Genomic DNA, 17,169 nt, shown 5'->3' on the forward strand with positions numbered 1-17,169 from the left:
CAAAATAAATGACATTTATCTGGTGCTAGGATAATAAATTAAATTGCGGTGTAAATATGTTTCAAAAAATTAAAAACAAAATTCTTGATTTTGAAGTGCATTTTTTTAAAGTGTGCAGGAATGGCATTGTCTACATACACAAGAGTTTCACTTGATACGTTCCACTCAGTTTAATTGTTTGAATCACCCTTTGTTCTAAGATACATGTATCTATTGTTCATCTGTTGACCATATAAAAGTATAAAAATAAGGTCGGATTGCCAATTATACCACTATCCACCAAAGCCAAAATGAAGAGGATATAGATAATTTTGGGCAACCATACGACCAATCCATGCAGTTCACTATTCTCATAATATTTAGTTTTTATTCTGACGCTCGGTATTTGACACTTTGAATTTCTATGATTGTTGACAGGTTTAGATCAACATGTAAAATCAAATAGTTCTTGTATTGACGATTTAAACTACAAATTTAGAACTTGAACAAATATAAACAAACATTTAAACTTCTATGATCGTTGCTAGGTCAAAACATGATAAAGAAACTCATCATTGACACCAGAATTGAAATTTTGTATTTTCACCAGGCGCAAGTTTCGTTTTCAAAGTACTCATCAGTGACACTCGAAACAAAACAGGATACTTTTGCAAACAATTTTATTATAACAGTCAAATGGGTGTGGCAGTTCTCAGTTATAGTATATTTGTTAATCCTTTTGCATTTTATTTCAATGATTTAAGAGGTGAATCATTAAAAATGTTGCTTAAAATGCTATTGTATGTAAATGATACCAGATGTCTAAGCAATGAACAGATAAGTACATAGTTGAAATTACTATATCTTGCCTTATTCTGAAGGTACGATAACCTGATGATAAAAAGGTTCTGAAATACTTACACAGTAGATGGCTCTATAACTGCTACATTTGTACAGTTAATATCATCTATGGTAACTGAAATATTATCTCCTCTGTTACCAATATTACTTCCAGTAATGTTAATAAGTGTTCCACCGAATTCTGGCCCGGCGGATGGATATACCTGTCGATTGCAAAAAGATTGAAATGTCAACTGATTTTACATGAATGGATTAATAGCTATATATTATGTATTCTTTTTACTATAAGGAATAAAAATTTAATTTCAAGTAGATTCAATTGAAAACTTTAAATATATGGATTAGCTAGAAAACTCATAAATATGTAAGAGTGTTTCCCATTTACAGTTTGTTAATGCATTTTCTGGGGTTCAAAATTTATAAAGGAAACAAAATTATAAAAATGAAACGGGTAGATATTCAGAGTATAAAACCAATATTGTACAAGCAACTGATATCGTCTCAATTCATTTTAAAATATGAACATTGTGTATCAAGTGTTAGTATTAGATAAAAAATATTTGTTTTCAATCTTTTATAAAAACTTTGATGGCATCGTAAACAAAATAACATCATGAGTAATTAATCATCAATATTAATAAAAAAAAATTACCCCTGATACTGATAATTGACATTGAACAATTTGGTCTTGTTTACATGTTTCTGGTGCACCACCAATTGTAGTTTTACATGAACCACACCAATCACATTTATATCCCTCATTATTGTAATGTTTACAAATTCCACAACTGCTGCTGAAGTCCATACACGCATATACTAAAATAACAATATATATTGTCTCTTTAACAAAAATAAATGCGTACATAATTTTGATAACGATTTTAAATAATTAAAAGAACATTACCTTGATTACAGAAAAAAATGGAAATATTTCTTTGATTTAATTGTGTAATGTACAGATGACAGAAACAATTAATATATAAATACGTAAGTTATATGGCTTCAAACTCTATTTTGTTAAGAGAGTTCGATATTCTCTGTTTCAAAATAATGAGTTTTTCAAAACATTTGTTTATATTGATAGGGGATTGACAAAGGAGTCAAAAGAGCAAACAAATATATAGGTCAATGTTCTTGTTTTCGAGATATGAGCCATTGAAATTTGGCGGGAAAATGTTCTCTCTTGACTTTTTATAGCTTTACCATTGACAAGTTTAAGACTTTAACAGATCATCATACATGTAAAAAATTATAGAAAGAAAAATGGGGATCAATTAGTAAACTTTTTAAGGCATTCAAATGAATAAAATCAGAGAATTCCGAAAAATCTAACAAAAATTCTAAAACATGACAAGCGAACATCATTAAGTTAATATATCGAAACAAGTAATATGTCATCTATAATTTTTTTGAAATATTCTAAAAAATAAGTCATCTTTTCGGAAAATTAATAGCCACTGTAAAAGCCTTACCCTCTAGTTCTACAGAATTATCTAATCTTGCACCATTATAAGTTAGATACAGCGTTCTTATGCCGGTCCCAGGAGCCTAAAAGATACATATTTAAAATTTCTATGTAATACCTAGATCAGCTGATACATGTTGGCAGTGGTTCAAACATTTGTACTAAACATGGAGTACAAAAAACTGCTTTATACAATCAATTGACTACCATAAAAGTGTTAAACTGTTCCAAGAAAAGATCTTGGATCTGCATTTATCCTACTTGTAAATTCATCCTATATTGAAATTTATCTGTTAAAAGTCAACAAATAACATCCAAGCTTTTACAACTGCTATCCGACTTTCACGTTGTAGTATTGAAACTTATCAACAGGAATAAATGGACTAACACAAACAGTTTGAACGGTCTTCTCTGTTTTACTTTAAGTTAGCAATATCTGTTTCTGTTTTATTCATTAATAATAGTAATTAACACCCACGCCCAATATTACCATAATTTGACCAGGATTGGTAGTTAACTTACATGTAAGTTATAAATATAGTAATAGTATCAATTTCTATGGAATTTAAAATATACTTATTTACCTCACATCAATTTAATTCCAGTACTCTTTCGAGCACATATTGGATTGAGTTTTGTTAATGTATATATCAACGAATTGTCGGTTTTTAATTTACTTATTTTAAACATTTTCTTGCTAAAGGTTCTGACCTTTACATTTTAATTTTCCTCCAAAAAGGACTGAGGACAAGTGAAAAACATCATGTCAAGTTCCATAATGGCACACCAGGGTCATTATTTTACTAAAGTCCAAACAAATGATTGCTGAGTGGTTTCTCTCTGACATCCCAGATATTTGGAAATTAGAAATACCACTATAACAAAATATCTGCTTCATATCTGGAGCTTGTTTTTGTTATTGACACAAACAGAGGACTTCAAACTAGGATCTCTATTACACGTTATGGTAAATGCTACCCAACTGTCAGCATGACAGCAATAGCGTAGTGTCCACCCTATTGTTGTTTTGTATTGATATATATCAGGTATATTAATTTACGGCTTACTTTATACGGCTTGCATTATCGTAAGAATGATACTTACAACACAGTTGGTACAAGATCAAGTGAAAGCATAATAGAAACTGATTATACATAGATTGGTTCACATATATGATCGGTTAATGTCTGAACTCATACGGGAATATTTTTTAGGTCTAGGATTTGGAGATACCGGAAAAGTCTCACTATCGTCAAAGACTCCGATTTCATTCTTTTCCCTTTTGTTACACTTTGGTTGGAGGTGAATTTGCATTAGACTGATGCATGTAGTGAAAGAATGAGACTGTATACTCAATTGATTTTTATCAATTGATAAAACAAGAAATGTATACATACATACCGTAACATTTTGACAAGACACAAATGTATATGAATTGTCTACCACAACAGCGTACTCTTCTTCACCAACAACGCAACGCAGTTTATCCGTTTTGTTACCCTGAAAAAACTTACAATTCTACAATTTAATTTCGGGTCAAAACGAATTGTAAAGGAACAACTATTATAGTATCAGGTTGCATGATTCTTTCGAGAGGATGAGTACCGAGAACAAAAACAAAATATCATAATTATATATTTTTTTTTTAAAAGTTGATGTGAATTAAATAAATTGTCTTTTGAATATAGCTGCTTAATTCCATTGTATTGAATTACCGTCAGCTATGCAATCAATCTACCTAAAAGGTAACTTTAAGTTTGGTCGCACTTCCGAACAAAACCGTACTACAGACACTGAAGATATATGTATGCTCCAAAAACTTAACAAAAAAACTGCAAATGCTTGCCATCCACAGTGAATTAAATGGATGCTCCAATATTAATGCTTACAAAAAAAATTGGACTGAACAAAAAATTAAAGAAAATCTCCGCCCTTTTCACTAAGCTTTTGCTGATATCATATCTTGATTATTTGGTGTATTGTGCTGATAAAAAATGCATCATCATATTTACGTTAACAATAAAAAAAAAAAAAGAAACTGTCTATATGCGGTCTCTATGCAGATTACGAGACTGTATCACTTTGATGTTAATGGAATAATAAAAAAAGTGATTAAATAATGTAGTTAACTGTTGTGCTAGTCGACGATAAGTTAGCTTAAAGAAAAAGGTGTCAGCAACACAAAGGTTCATTCTTATGTACAGTACATCATTGAGGTGCAAACTAGGTATATTTTCAAAAAGATGATTTCAATAAAAAAAAAAAAATGAAAACAAACCCATAAACACAAAGTTTTGTACTTACATATTTATATAAATTATCAACATTTATTCTCAAACTTTCAGTTAGAACAGTGGTGCCACCAGCATGTATCAATACTTTGGTACTTGTTATTCTTGGACATTGATCTTCTGTCATCTTTCATCAAATGAAATACATTTTTACAAAAAACATTAAATGTCTCCCAAATAGATTGTAGTTTAAGACCATCTATTCAATGATAAAATAGACAAGCAGGTTTTAGAAATAAAGGTTCCAGTTTCCTCAAGTTAAATTTGTCATGATAGTTTGTGTATGAAATCAATGTATTTATTATTAATCATAAGATTACATGTTTAATGAATAAGAAAATGAGCATTTAAGAAAAATCTCGGAACAACGTATAATGTAAAAAGGAATCATTTTGTTTTAAAAGCCGTATCTTAATGTTGCTTTTGCATCATATTTTGGTGTTCAATTTTGTACTATTTTAATTTTAAAGGTGTGCAAAGTTTTACCAGTCATCTATTTCTTAATTTCAAACGATTACATTTGGTTGAGATAAACTTATTTACTGGATTGACTTATGACGATGATTTGTGAATTTTAATGTTTTTTTCCGGGTGAGACAAGAAACCTTTGCTCATCTGCTATTTGTATACTAGTATGATATAATGAACTATAACAAGTATTTCAACAGATTCATATGATGGGTGACCTGATTGGATCAGGAACACCTTGTCCTTCTGGAATTCCTGAGCTTACAAACATTTTTATAAGCTTTTTAAGTAGTGTGTGAAAACTTGTTTTTGTCGATTTTTTTTATGCTAATGCGCTGTCAATTTATTCCCTTTTAATCGCTTTTAGCTATATTTGAATGCACATACATTTGACTGCTTATATTATATTTATGTTTCGTTATATTTTTGTCTCTTAATTAAATAACATAAACAAACATTACACTTGACACAAATATGTAACAAAATGCTACTACAGGTAAACAAACATAGACCATTAACAGAGAGAATACGCTTGTCTTTATATAAGAAACGTTTCGCCAAAAAATTCTTATTACTTTAAGTGTATATCTTATAGATATCACTATATATACCACATTTAATATTGTTTAGAAGGGGTAGTTCAAATGTTGTTCCACCAAGAATGCAAATGTAATGAAGTTTACATTCGTTTCTTGTAATGTTTTCTTGTTGATTTCTCAAAACAAAAAACGAATTGATATATACATATATAAATACGATCTGACACCAATCAAGCATAAACCAATGATTCATAACTTACCGAAAAAGTGTCTGCAGTTGTACAAGCTGCTGCATGTCTTACACATGATACAGTTCCTATACACCAAAAGCAAACATGTGTATTCACACATGCACCACAACTGAAATAAAAGTTTTATAATACAGTTTGAGTGCGTTAGGAACTTCGAACTGTTTGGCTTTTAGAATGTTATGGTTCGATTGTCAATGATGAGTCGTCTGTTGATGAAAAAAAAACAAGAGAGGAATTATCGTCACAGGAAAACGATTGAATTTAATTCGATCTTTGCTACAACGTAGTCTAATATCGTCTAAAGTTGTATCGGGTTATATTTACTTTAAAAAACGATATGTTGAAACAGTTTCGCAACAATTCGTTTGTTTTTCAATATAGAACGTTACTTCAAAGACTGCTATGATATGAACAGCAGTATATCAGGCATATGTAGTGTATGCGCAATTTATTTAAAGAATAAAAAATCATCTTAAGGATTCACTTAAGTGAGCTTTTAGAATAAGTGTCAAAGGTTTGGACCTCTTAGTGTTTTTCTATACGATACCAGGTAAAATATTTAACACAGGACTATTTAGTATATAAAAGGTCATTTGACAAAGTTTAAGCAGATTCTTAATTTGTTTTCTTATGATGTGAGACCCAAATAATACCAATGCAAATATAAGGTTAAAGTCCGAGTTAGCCTTTTTCCCGCCATCTTTTACATATCAAATATCTCGAAAAAGAACCCCATGACCTATCAATATTTTGCTTATTTTGACCCTTAACTAATACTCTTCCACCTAAGCACAACAACTAAGGACAAACTCAAGGTTGAGAAAGCACAGGTTCTGAATGGAAACATTTTGAATGATGGTTACTAGAGTATGCTCATTCAACATTTAAGATATTAAAACATACAAAAAAGTAATTTATGTAGTAATTCATTTAATATAGAAACCGTAAAAATAGACGGTAAAAGCTGTGTAAAACCATTTCAAAACAGAACATTGAGTAGATATGCCTATCCTAAAAGAAGATAACAGATTTCACGGAAGTATGATATCATCTGTTTATTTAATGATGGTAGCACCAGAAATATTTCAACGTGTATTGTCATGATAAGAACGTTTCAACCATATTTTCTTAACTATTTCCTAAACTATCTATAGAGAACATAAAAAAGTACGTTTTAAATTATGTCAGTATCATAGTACCATGGTACTGGTTACTGACCCCGTTAAAATTGCTATCGAAGACTTCTAAATTCTTACACCACAATCAGTTATAAGTGGTTAATGGTTATTTCGTTAAAGTTAGATTTGCTAGAAACTACGATCGATTACAATCACCTGTACATAAACTTTAAACAAATGGTTTGAAACATACATATAGTATACAAATACTTCCAGTTTTTCTAAGCCGTTTGCGTGTTTTTAATATATTTTTTCTGTTGTAAAAATTGAAATAGATTGTTTACCTTTTTCATTGCTTTGTTAGTGTAATATGAATCCTTTTATTAAAAAGGACCTCGCCACTGAGTGATGAGTCTGTCCGTCCGTCTGTCTGTATGTCCATCTGTCAGTCTTTACGTCTGTCTGTCCGTCCGTCCGTTCATCCGTCATATCGTTCGTAATAAATTTGGTCCGCTCTATGTCCAGAGAACATTTATTATTTTTATACTTGACATGTATTTTAACCAACACCAGACGGTGTGTAATAATGTTTGTACAACTTCCTACATGTAGGTAACCGTTCAGTTCAAGGTCAAACATGTTGGTTTCAGTTGACAACACCATATGTAATGGTAAATATCGTATCCGCTCTAATTCATCAGGACCGTTATGATTTCAAAATTTATACTTGACATGTATATGAACTAACACTAGATGATGAGTCATTGTGTATGTACAACTTCCTATCCCAATTTCACTTAAAACATAGAATAAAATCAATCTCAGCACGTAACGAGACTATATAATAACTTAAAAGTAAAGCACAACTGGAGCAAGATTTTCTTATCCTTACGGAGCACCTGAGATCACCCCTAGTTTTTGTTGGTGTTCGTGTTGTTTAGTCTTTAGTTTTCTATGTTGTGTCTTATGTACTATTATTTGTCTGTTTGTCTTTTTTTTAGCCATGGCTTTGTCATATAAAAAAGAAGATGTGGTATGATTGCCAATGAGACAACTATCCACAAAAGACCAAAATGACACAGACATTAACAACTATAGGTCACCGTACGGCCTTCAACAATGAGCAAAGCCCATACCGCATAGTCAGCTATAAAAGGTCCCGATAAGACAATGTAAAACAATACAAACGAGAAAACTAACGGCCTTATTTGTGTAAAAAAAATGAACGAAAAACAGATATGTAACACATAAACAAACAACAACCACTGAATTAACAGCTCCTGACTTGGGACAGGCACATAATTTTTTTTTAAATAATTAGTTTATTTTCAGTCTATGAGCTTGACTGTCCCTCTGATATCTTTCGTCACTCTATTAGAAAACGTGGTTCATATCAGCTTATCTATACACATAGTTTACCACGTAATATTTACAACGGAGCCCATGGACATTGTCTCCATCTTAATGGTGTTAAGTTCACATATTTACCTACTAAACGCAGAGCATTTCAATACTTTTACTGTTGTTGTCCCCAATACAAATGTGTTTTGTGGAATACCATAAGTCACATTCAATTGAAATTGTTCTGAAAGTAGAGGAATCATGCACAATAGTATTATAAAGAAACCGTAAAGAATATTCTAATATCTAATGTTTTAAAATTAAACTTACTTACACTCATGAATAAATATATCGTTTGAACAAGAGTCACATAAAGTATAACAAATATGAAAAAGTCCAATGTTTTAAGGATGCTTACATTTGTTTTTAGTTTTCCAGAAAATTTTTGTTTTTAAGGTTCGCTTTTAAAATTATTGCTCATCATTTATTTTTCTTTGGATCTCTGAATTTTGATTTTTTCAATTGTTTTTGTAGTTTCGTTGTGTTTTCTGAAAATTCGATATCTCCCGTTTCTATTTTCCAAACTTAAATTTTATATACTTATTGAACAGAAAGTAGTATACCCTATCATAATCAGTTGTGTTATTTTCAGCTGATTTACCCTGATATTCGGAGTTCTTATTTTTGTAGACGTTTAGATTGTGCATTGGAATCGTTATTTTTGATACACTATGTTTCATTTTCGTTTAGTAATATTCTACTTCTAATTGAACTAAACCATCTGTTAAATTTGTTTCATTTAGCAAACATTTTTCTATTCTACTCTCCTGCTGTATGTACATGTAGACACTTTTGAGTGTGGGTATTGTACTAGGTGGTCTAATCTTTATATTACCATCACCAACGGGCAAAACACATTCGAAATATTCCTCCATTATGCGCATTGCCTGAATATTATTCAGATCATTCCAACAAGATATATTATAAAAGGGAACATCTGGATGAAACTTGAATTGCACTGATATATTTTCAGGATAAACCTGAAAAAACAATTTGCAGATGTCATAAACTTGAAATTCTCGGTATTCTGGTTTCTCAATGATTGTTAAACAAATTACCAGACACATACATTTGTACCAAGCTTATTCAGATTGTATGTGTATATGATACGTAAGGAAATGTTAGTTTGTGATTTGTCGAACAACCCGGTTAATTCATGTATTTATAGCTACTTTTAGAGTTCAAAATTGTCTTTTTAACCATGATTGCTTACTTGTCCGAACAAAAAAGGACTTGACAAAAATCCATAATTGACACACAAACATATCATCGTGTTCGGGTTTTTATTTCTTTGAAATCTCGCAAAAATTATCTCCATGGTAAGCTATAATTCAGTGGTTGTCGTTTTTTTATGTGTTACATAATTGTTTTTTCGTTTATAGTTTTGTAAATAAATTAGGCCGTTAGTTTTCTCGTTTGAATAGTTTTACATTGTCATTTCGGGGCCTTTTATAGCTTACTATGCGGTATGGGCTTTGCTCATTGATGAAGGCCGTACGATGACCTATACATGTTAATTTCTGTGTCATGTTGGTCTCTTGGATTTTGAGATGCATAGTATGTTGTTAGAATACAGTTAATGAAAACATTACCCCCCCCCCAAAAAAAAAAAGAAATTCTCCAATTAAGTAGTAATAAAAAAGGAAAGAGCTCTTTAAGTTTGTTGAAAATTCCTATGTTTTCTTTTTTTCACGAGGCAAATTCAAACCGAACGAATCAATTATAGAATCGGTCTTTTCCTTGAAAACCACCATTAATTTGGCGACATTTGGAGCAGAATTCGATTATCTCTTCGTTGCACACGAGTATCAGCAGATTCTGGTGGTGTTTCTGTTGCTCAATCTCTTGTTTAAAATATTGTACTTGTATATAGCTGTTTGTCTTTAGCTCTACTTTTTGGCGTTGCTAGTTTACTTTTTCGATTTATAAGGTATTGTCCTTTTGCTATCTGATGCATCCTTTATATTAAAGAAGTTTTTATCAGTAAGACAGTTTTGAATATGTATGTTTTTTTTAAATGTAGAGGAAAAGAAAGGTCAATACAATAAACACTATCAGCATCCCTCTTAAAAAACCCTCTAAAATCCAAAACGGGAAACAACTTAATTAATGGTTTGATAACAAAGTCATTGAATAACATGAACAACAGTCATCAAAACAATTAAATTCAACACTGGTTGTTTCACCTTTGGCAATCAATTACACAAGGGAGGACCATCTGTAAATAATGTAACAAATATGAAAAAGACGATACAGTTTTGGATGCGATAGGTTTAAATGTGAATAATACAACCATTCATGAGCTTATAATTCATAAGTTTTCGTAGGTTTATTTCAGTCATAATTGCTTTTCTGAAATGGTTTTGTTATATATTTAGCGGTTAGGTCTCTCAATTGAATTGTAGTTCTTACAGTTCTTTCAGAAAGCTAAACAGGCATAAACAATTCTACATAAAACTTATTTAAGGTAATCGAATAAGCAATTAAAATTAGCAAATAAATAATAAGGATATCGTTCATACAGAGATATCAAAATAACAACGGTCACCTGCGCTACCTGCGCTAAAGAAATTCATTAGCAATTATTGATACATAATGAAATTTGTAAACCTTTTACTCAGATGACTTCAACTTTACCGTTAACAACCCTTTCTAGCATTATAAACGAGGTAAAAGGTATAGGATTGAATGTTAAATTAAAGTAGGAACCCGAAACCATCCAAAAAAAAATAAAATATCATGAACCTTACCAATGATCTCTTTTCCATGTTTAAATTAGCATATTTAGAAATGTAATTGTTTTTCCATATTCTGTTTTAGGTTGATAACTTTATAATTACTGGTACCATTTATAATTATAATTTCAAAGTTTAATACAAATATAAAATCAATATGGTAAAAGAAAATACTGACATTGTTTGTAGTATCATTGATTATCACTTCCTGTGCCGTTACTTTAAGACATTGTCGACCAAGAGAGGGCAGCCACCAAGTTGTCTGTTCAATATTGACTGTGCACCTACAAATGCAAAATTCAAAGCTAATATTGTAATAAAATTCAAAGCAATATTGTCATGCAGATAAAAGGTTTTTTGGACCAATAATCAAGAGGTGAATTATTAATTCGTTCTCGGCTTGCTGCTGTATATACCAAAAAATAACCAACCAATGTTATTTTGAGATTGTCATGTATACACACGTTTAAAAATATGTGCATCATTCATTACATGTATTGATATTGTGAGGTCATTTCATTAGAACCTTTTCCGTCCCTTTGAAAGATTTAACTACTGCTAAAATAAAAGTTCCCGCAACTAATATTTTAAGATGTGATATACTCTAAAATTTTGTTTTGCTCTCAAACGGGATTTTATTTTGTTTTTACCAATGTTATAATGAAACGCTTAATCTGTCGATGCATCTGGTGCAGATCATTTGGAGTTCATACGTGTCACTTGGTGTATCGTTAACTTCATTGTTCTTTATCAAAAGTTTATTTTGTTTATATATTTAGAATCTAACTTATTTTAAACACGTTCAAAACATTCATACACTGCTTGATCAAGCTATTTTTTTCAAAAGGTGAGGTTCCTATTGAACCTGATAAAAAATGTCTAGAATCAATTTTTTCTTGTCTTAAAGTTTTTTTTATATTTACCTTTGAGATAAAATATGCCATCCACAGGCAGGAATTTCTGATTTCATACATTCAAGGCAATGTACAGTGACAGGACATGGTTCATTATCAGCTATATTTACTACCTAAAATGCAATCAAATGTTAATATTAGATGATTAGTGTATCATATGTAAATTTATTGGTACTACAAATTTAAACGTCTTAAATTATCTATATATTATGGCAGTGTCAGCAGGATTGTTAAAATTTAAAAAAATATATATATACAAGGGAACTTATTCTACTGCATTAGATAACTTGATCTTGATCAATCAACTTATTTACACCATCATCCATAATCAATTTGCAGTTGGAACAATGAAGAAAGAGTGTGGAATTTTAATATAACATTATGCAATACACATGACGTTTTTATGAATGTAGATCAATTCTTAAATACTCTTACGACATTTTCAGTCATTACATAGACATTCTGGTTTTGGACTTGTATATCTACAACGGGAAACGACCGCTGCACGATTTTAAATCTTTCTAGTAGTTCGCTCCTCCATGTATCCACATATATCTGACAATGACATTTGAAATAATGATATTATTGATTATATATGTGTTTCATAGTTTGGAGGTACAGCATATCGCATGATTAAAAAAAAGAAGAATAAAAGTGTAATATTTTGAATACAAACTTAAATGATATGGCATATATTATACAGTTTCATGGGAGTAAGTTGTAAAATCGAATGCTATTTTTGCAAGTAGATTTTATCGGTTTGCATTGTAAAGCTACAGAAAAATGACGAAGAATCATCAATGATGATGAAATATTTTTTACGAAGTTAATAAGTAGTTTTTCACTTATGTTTTCCATAGAAGTATACAATACAAAAAGATATACTTTTCAGAACAAATTATGCCTGTCTTTTTAAATTTTAATGGAATTAACAGTTTTCAAATGTGTAGTAAAAAAAAATCTGTAAAGATATCATGTTCTTCTCTCTTAAAACAAAATAACACTTAATAATAATATGCATGGTTTACAAGTAGGTTTTATAGATTTTATTTCAACAGGAAGACCAAACAGCCGGGTAATATGAAAACCAAACATGTACAAAAGAGGGACAAAAGACAACATAGGGACAGTGGAACTCAAAGATCGAAAATAAACTATCAACGCCATGGCTTAAAATAAAAAGACAAACCGATGAAAATAGTACAGAAGACACAACATAGAAAACTATAGTCTAAGCAACACGAACATAATCAAACATGAAACGCTTTATAACTAGAAAGAACTATAAATAAAGTTCAAATGCTCTGAAGGGCGTACGATACAGTTTCGATCCCATGTTGAATTTTTGACGAAAATATGCATGCAAGCCATTTTTTAGCTAAGCAACGCAAAGATGTAATGATAAATATACCTTCATGTGCTACTTTCAGAGATAATTATGGTCAAAATTTAAGACATTTCCTCAAAATTTCAATTTTGTTCTACATTTCTGTCCTTTGCATAGACATACAAGTGTACCTTACTTTTTTTTAAAAAGATAAACAGAGGCGGAATTTTTGTAAAAACATTCGTAAATCTATTTTTAAATAAGAATGCACACATTTGGATAACAAAGTTTGGGAAATAATAAATTTATGTGTCACAGTTTTACGTCAAGAAAATAATATTTTACATAACCAACCTCATTGCCTCCACTACAACTGTACTAGTACGCTCATAATGTCACCTTTACGTGATGTATTTTGAATCTTAGTTCCGTAATGATTATCAATTTATGAACGACCGATTGAAAAAAAGTTTTGATACAAATCACCACAATACCAAAGTACTGATTATTAAATTGATGAAACCATTTTGGATTGTTAATTCAGCAGTAGCAGAGTATCGATCAAGTGCTATAACAATGCTTTAATGAATTTTCTGAGAGTCTTGGTGAGTTTGTTTTAATTTGTATCGTCTCAATAATAAAGTCAGAGGAATGCAACATAATTTGGCCCCCTTATTTGATTAATGAACAACAACATAACAATATGCATGTATTGGTGATATGAATGACCAAACATTCAAGAGTAGTACGTTTATCGACTAACAATAATGAAATTTGTTCACATACTTTACCAATTTTTCCTGTTGTCGTGCCCACAAACACTAGTGAATGCGTTAAAAACCCTAAAATGCCAAGTTTAACTATGATACCAGAGTATGCAATTTCTCCGCTGTAAACTATCTCGTCTTCAGTTATAGGAAGTGTACCTTCTACTGATCCAAAAACAATTGTGTCACAGAATCCGCCAGTTAACTCTGGACACGTATGCTGAAAAATAGCAAATACCCCAAATTACAATTATCACAATTATCATAGTCAGAGTTTTGTATGTACTTACTTTTATGTCTATTGAACTTTCCATCGTATACTAGTACATGGGTACATATTATGTTAGTGTTTGTGTGCGTGTCAGTGTCAAACTCGTATCCAGCAACATGCACATGTGTGTCCTAAAACATTAACTCATATCTGTGTCATATGTTGTATTACTGTACACTACTGATGGTATACACTTATATGCCTTTTCATTAATCTTTGTTCATTTCAACAAGTCATGCCCTATATGGCTAGTTTTTCGTATGGGCTGACGTCAAACTTTTCAGTCATATTCAGTCATCGAGGGAACTAAGGGGCCTCTACCGACTGTGTGATAAGACTGTCAAGACAGAGGTTGTGGGGTCGGATCCGGCACGTGGCAGAAGCGTTCGACTCTATTCCTCATTGATTAAGAAGATATGATTTTCGACCGACGTTCTGCAGTTCTCTATGTGCACTCCGGTGTCCTTCACAAATACAGACTGACCAGCACGAACAAATTAACTTGGCCTAAAATTTGCGTATAAAGAAATCAATAAGTCATACAATTACGGATACTTTTTCAACACTTTAAACATTTGTTGCCAGACATTTAGGAATAATAAATTATTAATATGTGGCAATAACATGATGAATGTACAACGCCACGTATGAGAAATTCAAAAGCGACATTCCAATCATTTTGACAACCTCATGTATTACAAAAAATATATAGTTACATAAACTATTGCAAAAAAATTGGTTAGTGCTCGCATCTTGTTCTGATTGTTTAAATGAATAAAATATTTATATTTTTGAATTTTTTTTTTATCAAAATTATAAAAGCTGAATAATTGGTGTTTTCAAAATTGCTCTGCACTAAAACGTAGATCTGTAATAGCCATAGGCAACGGTATAAATAAGACGTAAAGTGATTGAGGTAAGAATATATGTCACCGGTTTGCATGGTTTGTAAACAATCGTTCATACAACGTATAGTGAACATATTCAATTCAAGACAACCGTAAACAAGGGGACTTGACTACACAACAGATGCAATAAATTAAACGATTCATGGAAATATTGTTGTTGTAAAATACATTACTGTAAATTCAGAAATTATTGCGAGGTTTTTATTTTTGCGAAAAATGCGTCAGAGTTGTAAACGCAATAATTTAAACTCGCATTTTGAAATGTTTTATATGAATTTAACAGGATTTTTCTCAAAATCGTAATAATTAAAATCGCATTCAAGTCTAAAATGACAAAATCGCAATAATAAATGCACGCAATAATTTCTGAATTTACAGTATTAAAAATTAATATATATTAAAAAAAATGGTATCAGTAATTCAAAAATGTAGCACTCATCTCCGTAGGCTAAAAGCTACATTTTGACCCTCCTTTTCATCCTTAGACATACATTATGTACGTAGTATAAATAAACACAGACAAATTGTCATACACAAGAATCAAATAGGACACGAAACTTTGAAGACGAAACCGTTAAATGAATTTAGCACTTATAGATCTTTTTCTTGTGTCTTTCCTTTTATTTGTCTGTTTTCTTCTTATTTTTATTGTTTCCGTCCTTCTGACGATTCATGCCCATACAAACTGGTTTAATAGTTTGTTTTCGTTAAGTGTTGTTTCATCACGGTCCAAGGTAAAAAAAAAGAAGGTCTAAGCGCTAGTGATTCTATTTTATCTTTCCATCACTTCTAGAATAAAAACATAAAAGCTAAATCGGTAAGGTGGATTGAGTTCTCGTAGATTTCTTTTTCTTCTTTTCACTATTTGTGTCCTTTGTTTTTTTTTCCTTCTTTTTAACCATATTTAATTTTTATGGTTTCTGCAAATTTAATGAGTCAAGCCTATTCAAACTTGTTTCTAGAGCTTTGTTTGTTGTTACATCACGTTTCAAGGTATGGAAAGGGTTCAGCGCTATTAAATATACTTTACCTCGTATTTTTCTATATTGGCCAGTACATGTCAGTTTCATTTCTGAGTGTCTACCTTATGAAAATCACGCACAAAGCGCATCAGATTTTTGTGTCACAACATCTTTGTACGCATACATGCATATATACAAAAAACGATATAAATTTTAGGCAAACCAAAGGGACACATATTTTAGTATCATATCTTCATTTAAGAATTAAATGCTTCTTTTTGTAAATCATTGGAGTGTAAAAGCGTTGACCGAAGTACGTTTTGTATGATGCGCGGAATAATAACATATTTCGCTGTAATCGTGAACACTCGATTACTATCAAGTTTTTCTTTTATTTACTTGTGTACTTTATTATTGAAACATGTGTCATCACGAATTTTAAATTTCACAACGACACGAGATTGCTGTTAATCAATCGAAAGAACGTATTATATAACAAGAATGTGTTCCAAGTACACGGATGCCCCACTCGCACTATCATTTTCTTTGTTCAGTGGACCGTAAAATTAGGATCAAAACTTTAATTTGGAATTAAAATTAAAAAGATCATATCATAGGGATCATGTGTACTAAGTTTCAAGTTGATTAGACTTCAACTTCTTCAAAAACTACCTTGACCAAAAACTTTAACCTGAAGCGAACGGACGCACAGACAGACGAACGGACGCACAGACGGACGAACGGACGCACAGACGGACGAACGGACGCACAGACGGACGACCGGACGCACAGACGGACGAACGGACGCACAGACGAACGGAGGCACAGACCAGAAAACATACTGCCCCTCTACTATCTTAGGTGGGGCATAAAAACATGCATGTAATGTTATTAAAGGATCCGTAAATGACG

The 17,169-nt window shown here is 31.3% G+C and overlaps 1 protein-coding gene across 1 annotated transcript in view; it reads right to left on the reverse strand.

Annotated features, from left to right (window-relative positions):
* LOC139487826 (plexin-A4-like) overlaps positions 1–17,169 on the reverse strand; it is a 43,930-nt gene that overhangs the window by 16,563 nt on the left and 10,198 nt on the right. The window contains exons 3-14 of the mRNA XM_071272979.1: positions 14,136–14,336; positions 12,458–12,577; positions 12,032–12,135; positions 11,287–11,392; positions 9,209–9,353; positions 8,461–8,557; positions 5,864–5,963; positions 4,610–4,723; positions 3,707–3,805; positions 2,313–2,388; positions 1,493–1,656; positions 901–1,043 (exon numbers count right to left, since the gene is read on the reverse strand). Coding sequence (XP_071129080.1) covers positions 901–1,043; positions 1,493–1,656; positions 2,313–2,388; positions 3,707–3,805; positions 4,610–4,723; positions 5,864–5,963; positions 8,461–8,557; positions 9,209–9,353; positions 11,287–11,392; positions 12,032–12,135; positions 12,458–12,577; positions 14,136–14,336 — 1,469 coding nt within the window. The remainder of the gene's footprint in view (positions 1–900; positions 1,044–1,492; positions 1,657–2,312; positions 2,389–3,706; positions 3,806–4,609; positions 4,724–5,863; positions 5,964–8,460; positions 8,558–9,208; positions 9,354–11,286; positions 11,393–12,031; positions 12,136–12,457; positions 12,578–14,135; positions 14,337–17,169) is intronic.

This window comes from Mytilus edulis, chromosome 1 (assembly GCF_963676685.1).
Source record: "Mytilus edulis chromosome 1, xbMytEdul2.2, whole genome shotgun sequence".
In the NCBI taxonomy this organism is placed as follows: Eukaryota; Metazoa; Mollusca; class Bivalvia; order Mytilida; family Mytilidae; genus Mytilus; species Mytilus edulis.